The sequence below is a fragment of the Aquila chrysaetos genome, chromosome 26 (genome assembly GCF_900496995.4).
Source record: "Aquila chrysaetos chrysaetos chromosome 26, bAquChr1.4, whole genome shotgun sequence".
Taxonomy (NCBI): domain Eukaryota; kingdom Metazoa; phylum Chordata; class Aves; order Accipitriformes; family Accipitridae; genus Aquila; species Aquila chrysaetos.
This window is the reverse complement of record NC_044029.1, coordinates 2,745,977-2,767,669: the sequence shown is the minus strand read 5'-3', so window position 1 is coordinate 2,767,669 and position 21,693 is coordinate 2,745,977. Positions and strand designations below refer to the sequence as shown.

Sequence of the window (21,693 nt, the reverse complement as noted above, 5' to 3'; positions counted from 1 at the left end):
AAGCTGGATGCAGAGGAACAAAACTGTTTTCTCTTCATGACTGGGAGGCTGTGGGCCCTCCTAGGCGGCTTAGATGTGCGCAGCAATGTGTAATGTGTGCACACGTATAGACCAGGTGTTACACAGCATGTGTATGTAGTGCATCAGAACTACTGCGTAATAGCTGAAGCAAACATCTCAAATTGGGGGAGTGAAAGGTGCGAGCCCAGGTCTGCCTGTAGCCTTAGGAGAGCATGGGTCCTAAAGAAAATATTAATAGTGGATACACTTTTATTGCTACAGGCCCCCCCACCAAGTAGTAGAGTACACCAACATCCAAAATATATTTTTACATTCCATGATAGCAAATGCATGCACATATTTTTTTTTTCATTATGATTCTCTAATAAATCAAATAGAGTCAGTTGATAGGACTTTCTTTGAAGTGAAGGCAATACAGTTCATTTAGATTATGCTTCTACTTGATTGTAACTGTTCAAACATGGAAGCACTTTCATATTTGTTGCAAAATACTGCTTACGCAAACTGATTGTGTGTTAAGCCACAAAAGAGGCAATGCCATATCTTTGTCCATGAGAGAGCTATTTCAGGTGTTTAGCCTAAAGCAGCATCTGAATAGGAACGAATCTTTGTTGTGGACTGTGAAAGCAGTGAATTCTTATTGCTGGATGTATAGGTAGGTGAGTGTTGCCTAGATTCTGCTGCCCTGCACTGAGGGACACTGTGCAGGTAATCTTTTTGTGTAGGGTCATGTCCTTTCTCCTAATTTGGCCAAAGGCAAACATGTAAGCTATGTAATCCTGGCTAATCAGCATGACCATTGCCTTTATTTCTAGTTCTAGAGATGCTCAGCTTTTCCTAGGCTGCTACTAGAACGAGAGCTTTCTTTGCAGAAACTTTTCTTGTTTGCTCTGTACTTCCTGTTTCACTCTTCCTGATTATTTTCTGTCCTCCTTCTTTTGTCTGTCCTGTCAACAAGTTAGCCATTTCTTACTTTACTTAAAAATTCTATTAAAAAAACCTTAAGTGGAATGATGGTGATATTTGAATAGTGGGGAATATAGATGTGGAAATAGCTAAAATGTCTCCAATGGGGCCTTGGCAATAAAAAGATTTCAGACTTTGAGCCAACAGAAAGCAGTCAATGTCGAAACTAAAAATTATGTGAGCAAATAATGTGTGAGAAAAGAGAAGCTGCACCTGTTGCAGTGAAGAAATGGGAGAAACCACAACGAATGGAGTTATACCTATTTATGTGGGGAGCAGTTCAGGATAATTGCTACTTTTTAATCTTCCTGAATTGTAAACTCTGTAGCGACTACTATGTAATGGTGTAGTTTGGCTCTCATTTGAATTAGTAGACCTGATCTATTTATTTATGATTAGTATATTTTTGTTGTAACTTTACTTCAACCATTTCCGAGAGAAAAATGGTGCTTAGATTTTCTGCCCTAAATACAATATTCTGACATCCTGTAGAGGTGCAGTCATGAGAGAAGTCTCCATTGTAGAAAGAGAATAGATTTTTCACCCTTACACAAGAAGAGAAATTGACTGCGAAGACAAATTGCAGTTAAACATCTGTGCTGTAATTTAACAGTATATCTCTGCTATCACATCTCTAAAAGTAGTTTTTCTTGCAGCCGTGATGTTTTACCCTTTGTAGTCTGTAATCTGTCAGAATTGGGGTCCTAGTCACCTTTTGATGTGCAGTATGTTCATTTTTAAACACTTTATACTGGTAGCTTTCTATGTTAAACTTTGTAAATCATTGTATTCTAAAGATTCCCCCCCCCCCCCCCCCCTTCCCCTGGGGAATTGATTTGAGGGCGATACTGAGTTGAGATTTGGTGTATTGTATGTGGTATTAAGTTTAAAGTCATGCTTAGAGGATGCACTTGAACTGTTCAGTCTAGAAAAGAGGAGGCTGAGGAGAGACCTGATCGCTCTCTACAACTACCTGAAAGGGGGTTGTAGTGAGGTGGGTGCTGGTCTCTTCTGCCAGGTGGCTGGAGATAGGACAAGAGGAAATGGCCTCAAGTTGAGGCAAGGGAGATTTAGGTTAGATATTAGGAAAAATTTCTTTACTGAGAGGGTTGTTAAACATTGGAATGGGCTACCCAGGGAAGTGGTTGAGTCACCATCCCTGGAGATATTCAAAAAGCGAGTGGACAGGGTACTTAAGGACATGGTTTAGTGGGCATGGTTAATGGTTGGACTCGATGATCTTGAAGGTCTTTTCCAACCTAAATGATTCTATGATTCTATTTTATGCTCCATTTGGCATGAGCTGTAAAAATCTGGCTGGCAAGGTAAATTTGAGCATGGAGCTCACTATATGGCTTTTGAAATTTGGGAGTCACATCTTGAGTTAGATGTAGTCAGACAAACTTTAGAAAGCCTTCTAATACTGAGATGAGTCTCCTGCTGCAAACTCGTCCTGTTCAGAGAGCATTCTATGAAGATAGTTACACTGACCTTAAAAGCAATTGGTTTATGAAGTAACTGATCCTTATAATTCAAAGTCTGAAACTGGTACACTGTTCCTTTAGCATTATAAGCTCTGTATTGTAATCTATTTAAGTTTAAATTTTAAAATATTGTAATAACTTAATTAACTTCTTATCTTGCAGCTTATAAATGGAAATACAGACAGTGTTATTATGCAGACAGCAGCTCCAGAATCCCCCATTTCCTGCTGTTGCTTAAGTGAAGATCTTAAATTTGCAGCTTTTGGACAGGAGAGTGGAACAATAAAGGTATTAAATCCTGAATTTGATTTTAAAATTAGCAGGAAAACACCCTTCTTGGTGCTTTTTCCTTTTAAAGCAGTGCAATTTGAATGACTTTGTACAATAATATTCTTCAACGTAGTACTTTAAAGTGTTTACATTTGTGAGTGATGCCTAAATGACAATAATTTAAAGGTAGTGCTAATAACATAGCTCTGAATTTCATTTTACCAAGGACTAAGCTAATATGAATTTTTGGTTGTTCCAATCCATTGACTGAGAATCAGGTATTTACAATCTCATGTTGTTTAAAAAAGAATTTGCATATTCTTTTCTTCCTTTTCCTCAAGTATGTAAAATAAATATAATTACTGCATTCTTCATTGCAAAGGTCTTACATTTGTTGGATGGGAAAGTTCTGAAGTCCCAGGAGGCCTACAGGACATCCGTGCAGCATTGTCGATTTACCTCTGATTGTCAGACTCTCATTTCAAGTGCTCATGATTCAGTTATACAGGTTTGGAAGATATTTAAAAAGATTATCTTATAATTTATTTATAATTTATTTAAAAAGATCTCTTACACTATAGATAATGTAAACTCAGTAAATGACTACTGTATTTTGTATTGCTCTATCTTGATGCAAGGGACTGTAGAAACTGTAGCTTCTATTTATAACTTATGTGATAACCAGTATTACACAACTTCCATTTTTAATGCTGTTGATGGTAGAAAGGCAGCAACCCCTTTAAGATGGGCGAAAGGAACATTAATCTTCAAACCAGATAACTCAACAGTTCTGATTACGTAAGTGAAGGGTTTGGGACATGACCCAGAAGTGGCTATATGTGGTAGGTCTGTCAGTGGGCTTGCTTACAGTGTCTGAAGGAAGGAGGTAGAGACCTGTCTCTGAGAGGGCTAGTGTGTCCACCTAGTCCAGTACAGTGCTGAATACAGATACTAGCTAGAAATAGAATGGCTGCACTAATGTGGTCTCAAATTAATAAGCTCTGCCTCTCAGCAAGGTAGATTTGCTCTGGAGAAGCATGCTGGTGTGTCTATATGAGCATTTTAGCTCAGCTCAGGGATGCATTTTTGAAGTAAATGTCCTGGTCATTTATGCTTACTGTGCTTTAGTTTGCACTGCAGAGCAGTTGCAGGCATGCTGACAGGATTCCTAAAGTAGAGCACATGCTCCAGCTACTAATGAGCATTCAGCCCACACAACCAAACTTGAGCTGGTTTGAAGTAAAACCTCCAAAACACGAATGGGTGCTGGTCCTCAGCGCTGTTTTGCTCACCAAATCTATTCTGACATCAGTGTTCTACCTACTTGCTGATATACATGTAACCTATGCAGCATCCCGCTTGGGTGTTTGTTTCGATCTGAAGCTAGCTTGAGTGCCGTCACTGGTCAATTAAGCAGTACAGACAGCTCACCAGTTTATCAGCTTTTGGATCCTTCTTTCAGGTCTAAAGTGGGTAGCTTTTCTTCTGGGTCCTCGGCTCGCTCCAGTGGACAGTGCCTCAGTTAAACCTCCAGAACTGTCATCTGAACAACTCTGCTTTCTGTCCTTTCTTTGATGCAGAAAACCTATTAATTTGAAAACTATTAAATCATTGTCATTTAAATTAAATTGATGCTTAATAGCTTCTGTAAAATAAAATTACACTTCTTCAGTTTTCAGTGAAGAGTTGAATTAAAAATAGAAGTGTCATTTTGATATAGAAATGCAAAGCAAAATGGCATTTCATTAAAAATATGCTTTAAAAATAAAAAAGTAAGTTAATTTAAGTATGGAAAATATGAGGTCTGCCAGATGACGGAAGTTTATTTGTTGCAATAATCAAAGGTTTAAAACACAAAACTTCTGGGGTGCCTAGAAAATTATTGTTTTGCTTTTTCTTTTTAAATTACCAGTGAATTTTAAGCATCAAATTCACTTTGAAAATCAGATTATGTGTGTATTATAGGGAGCTCTCTCGTAGGTTGACTATTAAATACTGTGGCATCCTCAATTGTCAGCATCTCTGCTATGGGTATCTTCAATATATCTAAGCTTTTAAGTAGCTGCCATCTCGGTAAGAACTTTTTACGATTCCTGTGACTTAAAAATTAAACAGTTAGTTCATTTGTAACTTATGTTTGCCATTAAAATGTTTTTTTTTAAAAAGTATTTCATCTTTACGATCAGGTATGGAACTGGCAGTTGAGTGAATGTGTATTGCTGAGAGGGCACAAGGAAGCAATCAAGGATTTTAGACTTCTGGAAAATTCAAAGCTTCTTTCTTGGTCATTTGATGGAACTGTTAAGGTAAATAAAAGGCTGTCGTTGATCCTAAAGTGTAAGCTGACTTTTAAGACACATTTTTGCATTTTTTATTTCTAGTAACATTTATACTCCTCTTGTATTTTAACTATACCAGTAAGTGTAACAAAATGTTGGCCATATTAGAACTAGGTAGCTGAGTTTTATCTCTTAATATATTGTTGTGTAAGATGCAGGTGTGTTAACCTTTTTGTAGTGTTACAGAAGTAAACTGTTTTTCCTGTGTATTTGGTAGGTTTGGAATATCACTACTGGAAACACAGAAAAAGATTTTGCTTGCCATGGAGGTGCTGTTCTTTCCTGTGCTGTTTCACCTGACGGTAGTAAATTTTCATCTACTTCTGCTGACAAAACTGCAAAGGTTGGTTGCTTTCTGTACAAAGATAAAAATGATGCCTTATTTGTCCTGAAATGTAGGCTATATTTTTTTTATTCTGAGGTAACTTGCGATTATTTAAGTTATCCTGTTGTATTTCTAGTATTAAATTTCCTGTATCTGTGAATATGTTTCTAAAGCTGTTATACAGTCATTCACAATTGATCTTGGACATAACTTGAAGCTGTCCTGGTGACTTCTGTACAAATAAAATGCACGTTTAATGCACAAGTTTGTGCAGAACACTTTGTTTAGTTCTCTGTATTGATTTGTTAATAGCCTAACATTCTTAATTTGGAAACTTAAGTTAAGAAAAATTTCTGAAACTTCCAGTGAAAGTGCTGTCCATAGGTTCTGGTATTCCTGTTCAGAAGCAAGTGAACTGTTTAATATTCTGGGGCTGTCCCATTAGATTTTTAAAGTGTCCCATTAGATTTTTAAAATACAGCTTTAAACTGGTTGATGAATCCTTTTTCTATGAACAGATTTAAACTTTCTTGTAAATCAGTTTCGTTAAAGAGTATATTCCAAGGAAAAAAAATATACTCACGGTTGTTTCAGTAATTTGTAGCAAATGCATTCTTACGTGATTCAGGTAATAAAAACAGACTACAGTATAATGCATACATAATGCACACATGTATATGCATATATACAAAAAGTCTTATGTACATTTGAATACTAATGCCTTTTTAGAAAGAAGTAATAATTGTTTTTGAACTTACCTTTTTCACTCGTCTTTAATGTTTTCTGTTTAGATATGGAGCTTTGAAAGTTCATCTGTTCTTCATGAGCTGAAAAGTCATGAAGCCTGTGTGCGGTGCTGTACTTTCTCTCCTAACAACAAATTATTGGCCACTGGAGATGACAAAGGAGAAATAAGGGTACTGCTTTAACTTTACTGTTTATTTTATTATTCAATCGGTAGTCAGTTCACAGACAGAAGAGTTCTCATAGTTTGTGTTCTGCATGTCTAATTTGTTAGCATTTTGTTGAACATCGGAGAGTTGAAAAAAAGCACAGTTTGCCACATGAGACAGTAGTTTGTAACCATATTGATGGATTTATGTTCCATGAATGCTGAGGAACCAATTCACATGATTTACTAATAATTCTGCAGTGAATTGCATGTGTGATTAAATCTTCCATATATGATACAGTTCTAAGAGAAGAATTCATTTTTTGGATTATACTGACAGTTCAAGTAGAATGCTTATTTACCAGGTTTTTTTCCTCTAATACAGAAAAATATGTTTCGGCTTTCCTTACTTGAGATTTTTTTTCCCCATTCAGTTTATTTATATACATAATCTTCCCTCTCTTTTAGATCTGGGACATTTTAACAGGCGCATTACTTCATTTCTGCTCCCCAGTTACTGTAGACGAAGGAGAACCAACACATGGTGGTTGGGTAACAGACCTCTCATTTTCTCCTGACAGTAAAATGCTTGTGTCATCTGGAGGCTTTCTTAAGGTAAGCCACGAAATACTAAAATATCCTAACATACCTAATTAAATGCAATACCCTCATAATTCTAAAGGAAAATGCAGACTAATTCAAAGAAACAAACCTGAAACATTTTACTTAACACAAAGCTGCTTCATTTTCATGACTGTCTAGCACTTTTCACTTCTTTTCTTCTCAAATCTGAAAGCCCCCTGAAAAGGTCTCTTAAGATTTCAGACTGCAGACTTGGAGTTTGTTTTCAGACTCCATATATTCCATTTTTATTAGCTTCAGATTTTTATTATCAACGTCTTTCATTAACATCTTTAATATTAAAGATCCCGGTAATTTTTGTCTGCCTTAATATCCACTCAATTTCAGCAGCAATTGTGTTCTTTATAATGAGCAGAAAAATGCTCTATGTCAGGCTTTTTTTTTTTTTTTTTTTTTTTTAAAAATACTGAGTTTTAAATTTTTTCATAAATAGAAATTCAGAAGGAATTGCAAGTGATAATTTTCTGCCTTGAAAGACATTCTATAAGTAATCTTTGGAAGAGGGCATGTCAAAACTGAGAAAATCAGTCTTTTCATCAGTCTTTCATTGGTTCAGACATCTACTGAGCATATGTTTTTTGGGAAGGGGAAGAGGTGATCTGTCTTTCAGTCTGTGAATTGATTCTTTGTAATTGTGGTGATCTGTTTTTCAGTCTGAATTGGTTCTTCATAATTGCAAATTTCTCATGAGGTTGTTGTTTCTTTTTTTTTCCTCATGCGATAGCTAATACCTGTTAGTAGAAACTGTGTGTGTATATGAAATGACAGGTTGTGGAGTTCTCATCTCACAGGGTGCTGGAGGTTAGTTGATTGTTGGTCAGTGTTTAGCTGTTAGACATGCTACCAGACTAATTCTTTGAAGTCAGTTAGTAACCGTTTAACAGAGACTGTTGAATTTTCTAATTTAGCATTGAAAACATCTTCTGACGTTCACTTCATATTAAAGAACAAGACATGCGTCCTGTTTCTAGCTTCCTTCCCATTTTGTCTTGTGGTTATGCAGTATGGTGGTGTGATGCTTCTTAAACCATTCTATGACTCTAGGATGTCAGGGACTTCTGGAACTCATCTAGTCCAGCCCCTTGCTAGAAGTAGTTTGTAGAGTTAGGTAAAGTTGCTTAGGGCCTTGCCCTGTCAAGTTTTGTCTTTTGTCCCCCACTCCAGCAAGGGTGCCTCTGGGCCCTGAGAGGAGAGTCTGACTCGGTCATCTGTAACCCTCTTTTTGGTAGTTGAAGACAGCAGTTAGCCGCCTTCTCCTCAGGCTAAACAAATTCAGTGCTCTGTCTCTGTTCTACGACATCTGTTCTAGGTGTCCAGCCATCTCAGTGACCATGTGCTGGATTTACTCCAGTTTGTTAGTGTCCTTCTTGTACTAGGCTGGGTCTCAACACACAGTGACTGAACTGCTGACTACTACTCTTCGAATCTAGTAGTCCGCCCAGTTTGTCACCTACGTTGTATTCCACCCATCAGTCTTTATCTCTCCAGTTTGACTATTAGGGAGACCATGGGAGACCACATTGAAAGCTTGGCTAAAGTCAAGGTTAATCACATCCACTGCTCTTGCCATGCTATTTGCAGAGCCACCATTATTGTCAATAGAAGTCAGTTGGGTGGTTCTGCATGATTTACCTTTGGTAAATCTGTGCTAGTTGTTCACAATCACTTCTTGTCCTGCATGTGACTTGAAATGGCTTCCAGAAATCTTGTTCCATAATAATCCCAGACACTGGAGTGAAGATTACTGCCCTGCAGTTCCCAGCATCTTCTTTGCCCTTTGTGAAAATGGGTATGCATTTGCCTTTTTCCAGTCATTGGGACCAGATTCAATCACCATGTCTTCTCAAAGTACTGTTTTTCTACTTTTCTTTCGAGATCTACAGGTGGATGTGTATGATGTGCATGGAAACACATAGACACATGCACCTTTTTTGTAGGGAGATACTAGTCAGTGAAAGTCTAAAACATTTGAGAAGTTTGGACCTCTAAGAACTGGACTGGGTTGGATTGTAGAGTTACACAGAAGATACCTTTAAACAAATGAGTCACCTTATTCATAGATGAGGTGCATCCAGCTATGTACTGTTGAACTTGCTGTGTGAGTGGTACCCACTGGCCCAGCACCTGATCACTTATCCACCAACAAAGGTTCAAGAGCTAATTAAGATCCAGTTTTCAATTTGTTTGGGTTTTTTTTTTTCTGGGTCTCCATCACATAACAGACACTTTAGGAAAGGTGTTTTTAATCAGAACATTATAGCTGTGTAGTTGCAAATCTGTATTGTGCACACAACTATAATGTTACATATTTCATGGGATGAGTAAGCTAAAAAGTAGTAGTACCACCTGCTTTTATAGATGATCAAAGCTGAAGGTAATCTGTTTTGGTATTTTGCTACTGCACTCAAATGTTGCAAGAATAGAAGGTAGAGTTCTTATTGGAACAATCAAGTAACAGCTCTGTGCTGGATAGCGTTTGGTTCAATTTTGCATTGGTCTACAGTTTTCCTGAGAAATGTGAAATTTCAGTCTACATTCATGGAGTAAACTGATGGTTGAAGGTTTCTCTGTAGCTTTGTTATTAGTGCTTCCTTTATATTCTAGAAAAAAAAAATTTAATCTCACTGAAAAAACTCTGTCCCGCTAACAAAACTGCAAATGGTTTGAAATGTGTACATGATTGATCCTCTTGTAAGTCCAGCTAAGTGTTGTTTTTTTTTTTTTTTTTTTTAATCCAGCTATAGTTTCAATTATATTGTCTGGCAATGTCTCATGTATTCATTTGGTTATATAAAAATACATAATCTTTTACATTTTGGACATGTTACGGTTTACATCTATTGATTGCATTTTGTGATGGGGTAAAGGGCAGTACCTGAATTTATTATTTTGTGTGCTTTCTTGAAATTAAACAGCTTCAGTCTTTTTGAAGTTTCTTTTTATCTGAAAGTCTTATACCCCTAGTAACTTACACTCTAGTAAACATTTACTACTTAAGATTGCTTGTATTTTTATTTTTCATTCTACCTCTTTGGGGAAAGCAGTCAATTGGGCTTGCCATGCGAAGCCTGTTTATAGAATTTATTCTAAGCTTTCTTCAACTAACCGAAAGTGTGTTGGTTTGTTTTTTGGTTTTTTTTATAGTGGTGGAATGTAACTACTGGAGAATCCTTACAAACCTTCTACACGAACGGAACAAACCTCAAGTCAATACATGTGTCCCCTAATTTCAGAGTGTATGTGACTGTTGATAATCTTGGTATTCTTTATGTATTACAGAAGTTGTGATTAATGTGCTGAAAACTGCAAAGATTCATTTTTTTTTTAAGCTGGAGACAAAATTCTGCTAAATGATTGTCTGACACTCACTAAGCTGTGAATTATATTTCATTGTTGTATTCATGATGTTTTCAGGTATATTAATGTACATTTATGCATGTTTTTTCAAATGAACTTGCATTTAATCTTGTTTTTAATAAGAATTATTATAATTCTTAAGTCTTGATTTGCATCTTAAGTATGTTGCTTCCAATTTTGTAAGGAAATTTATATTAAAATTATTCAAATGAGTTGACATTAATATTAATAGTGAAAAAATACTAGGAATCTAATACTTTGAAATTGTATTTTGTGCTAAGGCTGATGGCTAAATGCTCTCTAGCCATGAACACAACTGTGTAAGATGCAAAAAAAATTTTTTTTTTTACTGTGATGCAAGGATTTTCATTTAGTACAGAATGGAAAGAATCAGGGACATCCTTCATTTGAAAAATGAAACTAGCTATCTTGGTGCTTGACGTTCAAAACAAATCAAGTAGCTGTTCAGTTTACAGCAGCAGTGCTTCCCACTTGCGGTAAGAACCTTCATGCTTCTAACTTTGTGGAGATAAAGTGCATTGTAACACATATGAGCTATTCCTATTAAGGGGAACACCTTGAGTCTTGTTTTCTCAAGGCAAAATCTGAAAGGATATTGCAATTTAAATGGAAGAGATTGTGCCGCATTTCCAGTCAAAGGGTGAATACAGCTAACCAGCTAAACTGAGAATGGAAATGGTTTAAAAGGTATATATTGAAAAATATAAGGAGGTGTGAATTTTAGTTATTTTGCCTTTCAGAATTAGCATTCAGTTCATACTATGGAGACATTTTACTGTTGTCAGCTTTGTTTACATGGGATTCTATGCACAGGGATCTCTTGCCTGGTAATATGTGATTTCCTTATGTGATTTTCTGGGGGTTTTGTTTTGTTGTTTTTTTGGGTTTTTTTACAGTCTATTTATAAATTCAATATAGGGTAGAAATGTTGATGTTTTGTACTAATTATACTTGACATATCTTTTGTGAATAATTAGATAACAAGTTTTCTTAGGTGCCTAGTAAACCTTGTTTAGTAAATTGTCTCTCAACTGCTATGAGCAACTGCACAAGCATTAATATGATTTTCATATTTTTGTAGTTGGCAGTAGAACACTATCTAAGTACTTGATTGTAAAAAGTACATTAGCAAGTGTCTCAACTGGTACTGAACAATGAAATTCTCACTTTAATTATTTTTTTGTGTGCATTTCAGAAGATTTAATATACATTCTTAGTATTTTCCTGGCTTTGACAATCACCATTTTTTCCTCTTTTTTAACTTAAAATTCAACCATTTCTAAGGTGCTACTGAATACGGGTCAGTATAATTAAAGTACTGCTGGCAGAAATTTAAAGAGAAGAAATTCAATAGAAAAAACATGATGTTTTGTATTCTAAGTATTTACAGCATTCAATAAAGATAATCCAGGCAATATTGGCCAAGTTGTAAATTAATTTGAATTCCTAAGTGTTGTTTGGGTTTTTTTGTTTGTTTGTTTGTTTTAACAAGGTAGGAGGGAGGGGGAGCGATGCCTCTTTTATTGTGGTTTTATTTTCAATCTAAACGTAGGTTGTAAAGCATCATTGTATCAAAAAATACTTTGGCAGGTAAGCAACAGTATTAAATATTAGGACAGAGAAAAAAGTGGACAAAGGGAAACTGAAGTCTTGGAACACACCCTGCAACGTTCGGGACAGATTTGCTTCTACTGTCTAGTTTGCACAGACCTCACCAGTTCCCTCCCCGAATAGCTGAAGATTCAAGCAGCAGGAAGCTCCACTTAGCCAGCGTCCCTTGATTGCGTAGGCTGTGCTGTCCTTATTGCACAGGACCGCGTCGGGCTGAACTCAGAGACCCAACAAGGTAAAAAGGTAACAGGATAAATGTTTCACGTGAGGAACCAGGACAGAAAGCTGTCTTTTGTGGCAATGCTAATGAAACTCTGATAGGAAAAACCAATCATGGTTTAACAAAGAAAGTGAACGGTGTATGAGCGGAGTTCATAGACGATTTCAATTTTGAAACGAGTAGGAAGCAAGTAGCACAGAAGCTTGAAGTGTGAGATAAATAGTGCATTTTTGAATTCTTCTGCAAGAATGACAACACAGCAGCATTATACTTGTTGCTGGAACTGAGGAAGCTGTGCTTCATAGAAGGTAGTGTTAATAGAGTCAGGATGGTTGCGTTCATGTGCAAATGTATGGAGTGGGCTGTAAGTCTTTGTAGCTGAGGTGGAAGAAGAGAAATAGCAATGAGAAAGTCTGAAGAGCCGAAGAATAGATACGATTTGCAGGAAGAGGATGACAAATTTTAAATGAGAAATTGTTAACATAGGGGCCAACCGAGACAGCAACTTCTTTAGTTTAGAATATTTAAGAAGGTTAAGGCAGTTTACTGTAATAAAAAATAAAGTCCTGCTGTGTCATCAGATTTAGCTGTTCTCTTTGATGTTAGATGTATTTTAAAGGAAACAAGAGAAAGTTTGGCCAGAAGCAATTTTTATATAGATTGAACATTAGTGCTTCCATTATCTCTTGTACTTCAGATCAAATTGAATCAGTCTGCATTCAGATTTAACTAATGAGCATTGCCAATTTCATCTAGTACTTTAACTGAAATTATAATATGCTTTTGTGTAAACAATTTTTAGGTACACTTCCTATGAATGATGCCTATCAGTTTCTGTAGAAGTTTCAAGTGTCTTCACTTTGGCGATTAGACCTACAGCTCCTTCATAAATCTTTTTTCTCTTTCCTTTATTAACAAAGAATTGTACTCACGTGCAATACAGCTGCTCAAGAGGTTGCTTTATATTGCCTTGAACCGTACCATTCCTTTACCTACAGTGTCCCTTTCCCCCTCTCATCTTACATAGCTGTTTGAAATGGAACTGTGCCATTATTGCCTGAGGCTTTTCCATGTAAAGGTTTATAGATCTCTTGTAGGGCTGGAGTGTGTGGGTAGAGCTGGAACTGGTAACCTGTTGCCAGTAGAGGAACACCCTCCACCCCAAAATTATTCTGCCTGCCCTAGAAAATGATGCAGTTAAACTCCCTATTACAGAATGCTGTGTAAATTGCTGATTTTTTTTTTTTTCCTCCCCAATTTTTTGTTTAGTGAAGTCTCTGTAAGGGACCCATTTCCCCAGGTTGTATCTGGTTATGACAGTCTGTGTCCTTGTCTCTGCGCTCCTGAGGTGTTTTACAGAAGCTGATGCTTTTGCAGGTTTCAGGGGAAAGCCAGGCTGAGAAAGCAGTCTGACTCGGGTGGTTTCTTCTGCCCTCCTGGAACAGAACATTGCAGGGAGGCCCCTCTGCCCCATCTTCAAGAAGCCAGTAAATCCAGAATACCAGTAGGTCACAGAGAATTCAGGTATGTTCTTGCACTTGCCAGTAGAACGTGACCCCCTTACCAAACTGATTGGTTGCCCTTTCTCCTTCATAGCAAGTACAGATGCCATGGCAGTGCTGGGGAGCGCAGAAGTCAGCCTTGGAGCTGAGAGACGATTTCTGGTGTTTCCCTCTGATAGCACACTCTGGTGTGTTTGTCCGCATTTTGCTTTCCTCCTCCTTCTGTCTGCTATGAAGACACAAATTTATTTGGGCTCATAGATGGCGATGATGATGCCCAAGAGCTCTGGCCACCTTATTTCTGTTGTGATTTCAAGAAGAGCTGAGGCCAAATAGAGAACAGGCAGTGTGCCAGATAGCTAGAACATTTTCTGTGTGATTTTTGTGCTCAATTCACTTTGCTCTTTCAAGCTAGGAACAGTGGGACACGATCACTGGCTCTGCTGATATGCAAGAAGATGTTAAGCTGAGACTAGGCTTGTTTGTGGCATGAACTCTGCAGTAGGTTGACCTCTATTTTTCAGCACTTCCAAAACTGCTGTGCAGTGTGCTGCTATCCACGTCTTTGCATGTTGGTGTGGGTTTGGTTTTTTTTTTGGGGGGGGGAGGAGCTGTGGCTTTGGAGGAGGCGTGTTGGGTTTTCTTGGGTTTGGAAGGGTTTTTTCCCAAATTAACTTACTGCACACCTTTCTTCTAAGGGGGCTTTTTATGAGAAACCTTGCAACTGGGTTTAACAGATGCCTAAGCTGGGCGGTTAGGGTGCATCCTAAAAGATCCAGTGAGTATAAAGGAGTAAGATTTTTCAGTCTGCTTGTTTTATTGACAACTTCAGCACTTTCTATATCATCTCCTACAGTCACACTCGTGGGACAGAGCACAACTGTGTGATAGTTGGGCTAGTTGAACTCTAAGTGGCATGTGTGTGTTTATTCAGGATGAGAAAGCTAAAGTATCTTCTAAGTGTTTCAATAGGCAGTTTCTCTCTTGGGGCCTGACTGTTAACAGAACAAATTAGCTTCCTGTGCTTGTTTCCACTTAACAAACCATACGTTGTATGTATAACATGTGCTCCGAGAACGGTTAGATTCAAGTCCTTCAGGCTAGAGAGGATTCTTGTTCTGTACTCAAGAGGGATCATCTCAGTACTTACATAGGATGCCACTATTAGACTCTGTGTTTATGTGTGTGGTATTTTTCATTTCTTCTATTTACTTCTTCCAGTTTGTGTCCCTCTGACTTTTTTTTTTAGCTTTGTCCAGTTTCTCTAATAACATATGAACTCAGGTGAACTTTGAAAATCATAATGTTTAAAATTACTCAAAATGAGGCAAAGACAAATTTACCCAATCCAGCTGTGTAAAAGTAAATACGATGCTGTTTAGATAAAGCTCGTGTTATTTCTAATGCATAAATGCACACACAGTGTGCTTAATATTTAAAATAACTTAAAAAAAGGTATTTTGCATTACTTGCATTTCTAAAGCAATAGGATCTTTTAATTGTTCTCTATATATTTGTTCTCTATAGCAAATTTCATTTCTTTAGATAACCAGTATTTTCTAGCAAATGAGAGCAGGGTTTTCCTGTAGTTCTAAAAATCACATTATTTGTCTGTAATATTCTCCAAAGATAGTAATAACTGTCCATACTCCTCTTCCTCACTAGAGTCAATGTTCAGCTTTATGTGCATTAAGACTTTGTAGCCTGCTGGTTCAAACTCATATTCCAGAGCTGAGAAATCTTAGTCTTGTCATGTCCTGAGAGCAAGTTTTCTGGTCCCAGAGAAACAATGACAGGGACATTTCTTTCTGTGCTTCCCAGTTAGAACCACTTAAATTCATCTTTTAATACTATGATCAGTATTGGTTGTTGTTTATAAGCTCCTTAGCAGAAAATATACTTTTGGTTTAACAGCATTGCACTAATGCATGAGAGGAATGTCATATTTTCAATGTGAGATTTGGAAATGCTTGGTTTTGTCTTTTTAACACTTCTTGGTTTGTGGTGTGGGTTTGGGGTTTTTTATGATTTTTTTTGGGGGGGGGGTATTTTAGTAGAGAATAGATGAATGAACAGACACAGGCATAGGTCAGTGAAAATCTGTCTCTAAATACAGATCAAACATTTTGCTTTAAAGAATCCAACCCGAAGCCGATAGTCATGTCTTGATGGTTAAGCACTCAGCACCTAGACAGTAATGTAAGATATACTTATGCAAGTTGGTAGCTCCTAAATATTTCAATCTATTTGCATGATTTCTTACAATGTGCTGTACGCATATTCAGTACAGGATAGCAATTATGCATTTTATACTTCCACCTGTACAAAGGAGATTGAAGAAGTTGTGTGGAAGGGGTCTTATCAATATGTGACTTAAACTTCAGAACTGAGAACTGTGAGGAGGAACAGTTTAAAGAGTTTGAACATCTTAAATGTTGGTTAAATTTTACCTCTATTTGAGTATATATTTAACAATAGCATGAAAAGAGGTCATCTGAGTCCATCTGAATTTTCAAAGCATTTAAAGAAATATTTTGAACATCTTGCAGATGTTGCACTCTCAGTTTCTCAAAGCCAAACAGTTGTGGTTTTGTCCACTCTAAAAATTATAGAGCAGATAGTAATTTTTTTTTTTTCTACAGTATCAGCTATTAAATTGCTGTTCTGACTCAGCAGCTGGTTTTTCATAGTCTGGAGCACTGGGTTTGAGGTACATCTTCTGGGTACACGTTCATTCAAAAAGAACGGTAAGTGGCCAAACTGAATCTGTGGAAGAATAGTTTTTCACTGCAAGATGGTAGCAGTGAATACCTGTCAGTCAGGTACAGTTCAACTGAACTACATATGACCTGGAATTTTCTTCATAGCATATCTTGAGCATTTAAATTTGGTTAAAAATACATTAAACACAGTAGATGTCAATAAGCTAAAAGCCTACCAATTTGATTGTTTTATCTCCTTTTTCCAGAAATATCTTTGTTCAAAGGGTTAAACTTTTGGTTATGTTAGACATGGAAAAAAGTCTATTCCTTGAAGTTATGGTCTATTTTTTCTCTTAAACCTCTGCTAGCTGTAGAGCTCTTTACACTTCGCAGTTTCTCAAGCTGCTTTACCCCTCATTACATCTCATATTTAGTCCTCAGTTCCTGTTGTCAACATGCTTTCAAGGGGGGGTTCCACTGTTCAGGGTTCCAGTATTGGTAATGTTAGGGGAAGACTTGCTGGAACAATGTTGTACTTCACTCGCCTTTCTTTTATCACAAAATGGCTTTGTGGAATGGAGCATTTTCTCAATTTGTGTTCTGGATCTTTCTGGTTTCTTCAGCATGTATTAGTGGAAAAAAAAGAATGATCTTTAACAAGCTGTTAGCTAAGTGTATTATGCATCATACTGCTTTTTTTGCTAAAATGAATCTAGGAAATTAAGATCACCTTCTCTGAAAATGATAATCCTTCCTATATTTTTTAGTATTAGTTTGCATACACATTACATTTTCTGCTTTTCAAAAAATAAACCACAGTGCCTCCAGTTCATACAGCTTGTACTCCATTACTTATTTTGCTCCTTATTTGAGTTCTGTCATGGGTTAGAAATCATTTTAGGATAATACTATGTATCTGTCCATGTGTTTGTTTTGTTAAGCAGGAACCTATCTGGAAAATGAGAATTTGATCACAGTGAATACTCTGAGCAGTTAGCAGCAAATACAAGAGGTCTTAACTTTGATATATTCTTCTTTCTCACAAAAGCAAAGTTTGGATATCTAAATTGGAATTGATAACTATGACAAGTAGTGAGGGGCTTTGAGCTTGGGTGTCTTGGTTTGAATGCGTTTTGTGCAACTTTTGAGTTCTAACAAAGTGGTTTTCCCTATTGAAATGACCGCACCGAGATATTTTTTGCTATTTCTAAGGTGACTGTCCATTCATGGCTGTTGAGAGCCCTTGAAGGGAAGTACTGGAAGTTCCTAAACACAGTCAAAACTTCAAAGCGAGAACAGCTGAATTAGGTATCGTAACCCAAGGACTTACTTGGTCTGAATGGGAGGACTGCAAAAATTCTTCCCCAGAGGAAGCAAAGGCAAAATTTAAGTGACTGCAGTCAGAGATCAGTAGCACAGATAATCCAGTAGCAGTGGTATGTTGAAGGTGTAACTGTGGCGGTGGTGTTTGTGCAGTGGCTGACAGAAGCAGTACTTTTTTTAACAGTTAAGTGCTTTTTGCTTTCCATTTGAAATACAAGTTTTGCTCTTGCAGATTCTTGGACTTGCTTTTTCTTCCTCTAAGCCAGTTTTAGAGGCTATTTTGAAGAGGATATTCAACTAATTCTGGCATTTTTCCTTAAGAACCAAGTAGAGATTGAAAACTGGGTACCTTAATCTATCCTTCCCTTTCAGAGTTGTTTTTCCCGACAGATTCTTGCTGCATTAAACAAGTGAAGCCATATAACAAACATCTTGGTAATCAGGCCAACATAAAGTACTCATAAATTATCACCAGGCAGCTCTAAATCTGTCATAAATTCTTACTGACTTGCTCACAGGAATGTTTATGTAATTGAAAGAAAATATAGAGAGGAAGTTAAGTCTCCTTTTTACAAGTTAAATCAACTACAGCGAGATGAAAAACACCCACACACTTGGCTTTGGATCAGCGGAGACGTTCTTGAAAAGCAAACCTTTATGAAATCTTTATTATGAAATCAAAAGATGAAGTCAAATTCAAGGTGTAAAAATTAGCAGTTTTCCAGGTGTCACTGGTTGTACTCTGCTTGCATAATCCGTGTATAACAGGGTATCACCTCGACCAGGGAGTTACAGGTTTGGAATCATTCCAGCAAAACAATTTTTGGCATAGCTGGGAACAGAGATGTAATGTAGGATGTGTTAAAGCCGGGAATCATTGAAAGGCGTCCAAGGAGTCATAGTTCTGCAGCTGTGAGAGAAAAAAAAATGAAACCACGACAAAACCCGCTGAATGAGATGCTATCTTACGTGACATCCCTTAAAAAGAGGTGTAGAAGCTGCAGTGAAACACAGATAAGTATATTAGATGTTTATGATACTTTAGAGTGTAATTTACAAATTACGAAGTAAAGTATAGGAGCAACTGATAGGGATTTGTTTGATCATTTGTCCATGATCTAAAACCTTTGGTGATAATGCTGCAGATGATATAAATTGGCTAAAGACTGAATTGCAAGAATAAGTAGCTATCGCAATATGATGTGTGTCTGCTTTGAACATCCAACAGCATGTTTTTGTTACCTTATGGACAAAGTATAGCTTTGTCATACGTAGTAGACTGAAGAATGCCAGTGAGACCACCTTGAAAACGGTGGTGTGGAATCGCAAGTGGATGTTATCATCCACACAAACTCCAAAGCATCTGCGGTGGTACGTAAACAGGGCTTGTGGGCACATAAAGAGGGTCTGTCTTGAAGGAGTGAGGAAGTGATCTATGTGCTTCATTAATAAGACATCAGCTGGAGTAGTGCCTATAGCTCCGGTATTTGTATTTCAGGGACAAAATGGATTCAACCGAAATTTAGAAGAGGACCACAAAAAGTGATCCATGGACTGGGCAAAAGTCTTGCAGTGTAAAGTTTGAGTTGAATTTGTTTTGTTGAATTGGAGAGATGGCTGAGAAATCACCTGTTAGTGAGGTGTGGGAGAGAGGCAGGACAGTTCAGCCTTGCTGACAAAAGAATAACAAGGTCTATTGGCTGGAAGAAAATAATACACCTTGGAAAATCATGTAAAGCAAGGGAATTCTTAATTTCTACTTCTCTACACAAAACTGAGTCTAAACAAACATCTAAAAAATACTCAGTCTCTACTTAAATGCTCCCAGCTGTTCTTATGCTTCAAATGTTATGGATTATTATAAAGCTAAGATCTCTATTCCCTTGCTCTGCATGTCTCACCTAAAAATAGATACAGAAAGGAACTTAAGAGACCCTCTGATAAAGTTCCTTGTCTCAGGTCTGCATAGTCTGTGCTAGGAGAGTGATTGTAATGAAATACCAAGATTCTGGGTTTTTGTTGGTCATCTGTGGATCAGAAAAAACTTCAGTCTTGTAAAGGCCAAATTATACAGTACATCTTTTCACATTCCTTTGAGATTGGCCACTTTAGGAAGTGCAGTTTTGAACACAGGTGAGCTGTGCCTTCAGGTGCGACAGGTATTCACTCATCTTTTTGTTTTCCTAGTGCAGTTTCCTTGCAGACTGCATCACGTAATGACTAGACTGCTGGTTGGGAAACAGATTTCCCCAAAGTCAGATTGGCAGGGATAGCTTTCCCCCTCTTCTTTCTGTAGTATAGGGTGCAGGCTATGCATTATCACCAGCTGGAATTACTTGGGTACTTCTCACTAAGGGGCTTTCCTGCCATGTCAGGGGCTGGGGTTAATGATGACACTTCAGTAGTTTCTTTTCTTTACTTCTTGTAGCAATCGGTTTAATTTTCTAGGTTTGAGGTATTTGGCATAGGTAATTCTTGAAGCTGTACAAAATATAGCTGAGTGAAATGTAATGGCTGTGACAGAGGAATGGCCGTGGTGAATGATCTAACATCTTTTCATATTAACTTCCACTCGTGCACAGCATTCCCAGATACTTGGAGGTTTCAGTAGATTCACTCAATTCCAATGCAGAATTGTTTATCTAATCTGTCACTGATACCTTCCAGACAGTATATAACAATGTAAGTACATAAAGCTAACTTAAAGAAAAAAATACTAATCATCTTTGCTACATAAACTCAAGAAATAAGTAGTGCTAGCCTCAGTTATATACATAAGATATTTTTGCTTAGGACACGCCCAAGCCCTTGATTCGGCAACCTAATAATTATCATTATCCAATAACCACAAGCAGAAGAATGAAGACCACACTGCATCTAATGCATTTTTTAAATTTGTGTAGTCTATTTCTTTTTTCCTCATGGTGTCACTATAGGATAAAGTTAATGCTCTTTGGGTATTCTCTATACTGGAGCATATTTCCATTTCCTTTGTCTCTGACTTTCTGGGTTTTCTATTACGTGTTTAGAAAAGATGACAACAAATATACTGCCTTCAAATTTGGACATGTTCTCTCAAGCATTGACCATCCTTAACATTGTGTGTGAATTTTTCATTTTGTTTTTTAAAAGGATTTAATATTGGAATAAATTCAGCTTTCAATAAGGACCTGGAGAATTTGAGCAGTTCTTCTAATGACTTGAAGGTAGGAATTGCCATGTTTAAAAAAAATGACAAAAAGACATGTGTCTTACAATTAAGTGAGCTTATGATGTTAAATCTGTGTATATTTTCTGTGTGTGAAGAAGTAGTCTAAAGCCCTCAGTTTCTGTCTAAGCTTCACTTTTTCTTATGTGATTGCAAAGTGTTTTGAATTCAGCTTTCTTGATTGATAGAAAAAGTAGTTTTCTTTTCCAAGCTCTTGGTGGCAAGAGGGGAGGGAGAGAATTTTGTTTCATTTACATAACGATAGCATTTTTGTCCCCCTTGTTGTTACCACTTTACCGAGACCCACATTCTCAAAGGTACCTAGGTACCTGACCTCCACAGTGGAAAGGTGAAAGATGTGGCACTACCAAATGCATATAAATGTTAGGTAGGACTGAAGAGAAATTTCCTTGTGGTATTGTGTAAGAGCGGGAGCCAGGCATGGAGGTGCCATTTCCCATTCCGGCATTTGGAACACACCCTTCCTGAAAGGCAAGGACCATGGGCCATTTCCCTGATTTCCCTTTTCTGCCTCTTCAGCAGGACAGCGGTGTTTGGGCTGGCTGCATTCAGGGTCGTAACGAGCATGAGTGTGACTGTCTAGTCAGTAGGAAGGAAATCATCCACCAGTTCCACAAAATCTACGTCCTAGCATGAACTCTGGCTGCAAGTGGATCTTGTACGCTTGTCTGTTAGCTGAGCTTGTGGTCAGCCTCGGACTAGCTTGGGTTATCAGCTCAGAGGTGTGGAAGTTAACTAGAACCAGTGTATTCAAGGGTGGACTCGATAGCAGTATGGTCAGTGTGCTAG

At 37.4% G+C, this 21,693-nt stretch overlaps 1 protein-coding gene across 6 annotated transcripts in view; it reads left to right on the top strand.

The window, feature by feature from the left end:
- Positions 1-21,693, top strand: part of APAF1 (apoptotic peptidase activating factor 1) — a 53,910-nt gene that overhangs the window by 26,944 nt on the left and 5,273 nt on the right. Inside the window, exons 21-30 of one of the 6 annotated variants that reach the window (XM_030002643.2) lie at positions 2,634-2,759; positions 3,124-3,249; positions 4,928-5,047; positions 5,298-5,423; positions 6,197-6,322; positions 6,766-6,912; positions 10,084-10,175; positions 13,526-13,672; positions 16,293-16,397; positions 20,808-20,881. In XM_030002643.2, coding sequence (XP_029858503.1) covers positions 2,634-2,759; positions 3,124-3,249; positions 4,928-5,047; positions 5,298-5,423; positions 6,197-6,322; positions 6,766-6,912; positions 10,084-10,175; positions 13,526-13,672; positions 16,293-16,305 — 1,023 coding nt within the window. In that variant the 3' untranslated portion in view covers positions 16,306-16,397; positions 20,808-20,881. Of the gene's footprint in view, positions 1-2,633; positions 2,760-3,123; positions 3,250-4,927; positions 5,048-5,297; positions 5,424-6,196; positions 6,323-6,765; positions 6,913-10,083; positions 11,738-11,907; positions 12,172-13,525; positions 13,673-16,292; positions 16,398-20,807; positions 20,882-21,693 lie in introns of those variants that run through there. The other 5 variants (XM_030002645.2, XM_030002644.2, XM_041120453.1 and 2 more) reach the window with 5 other exon arrangements.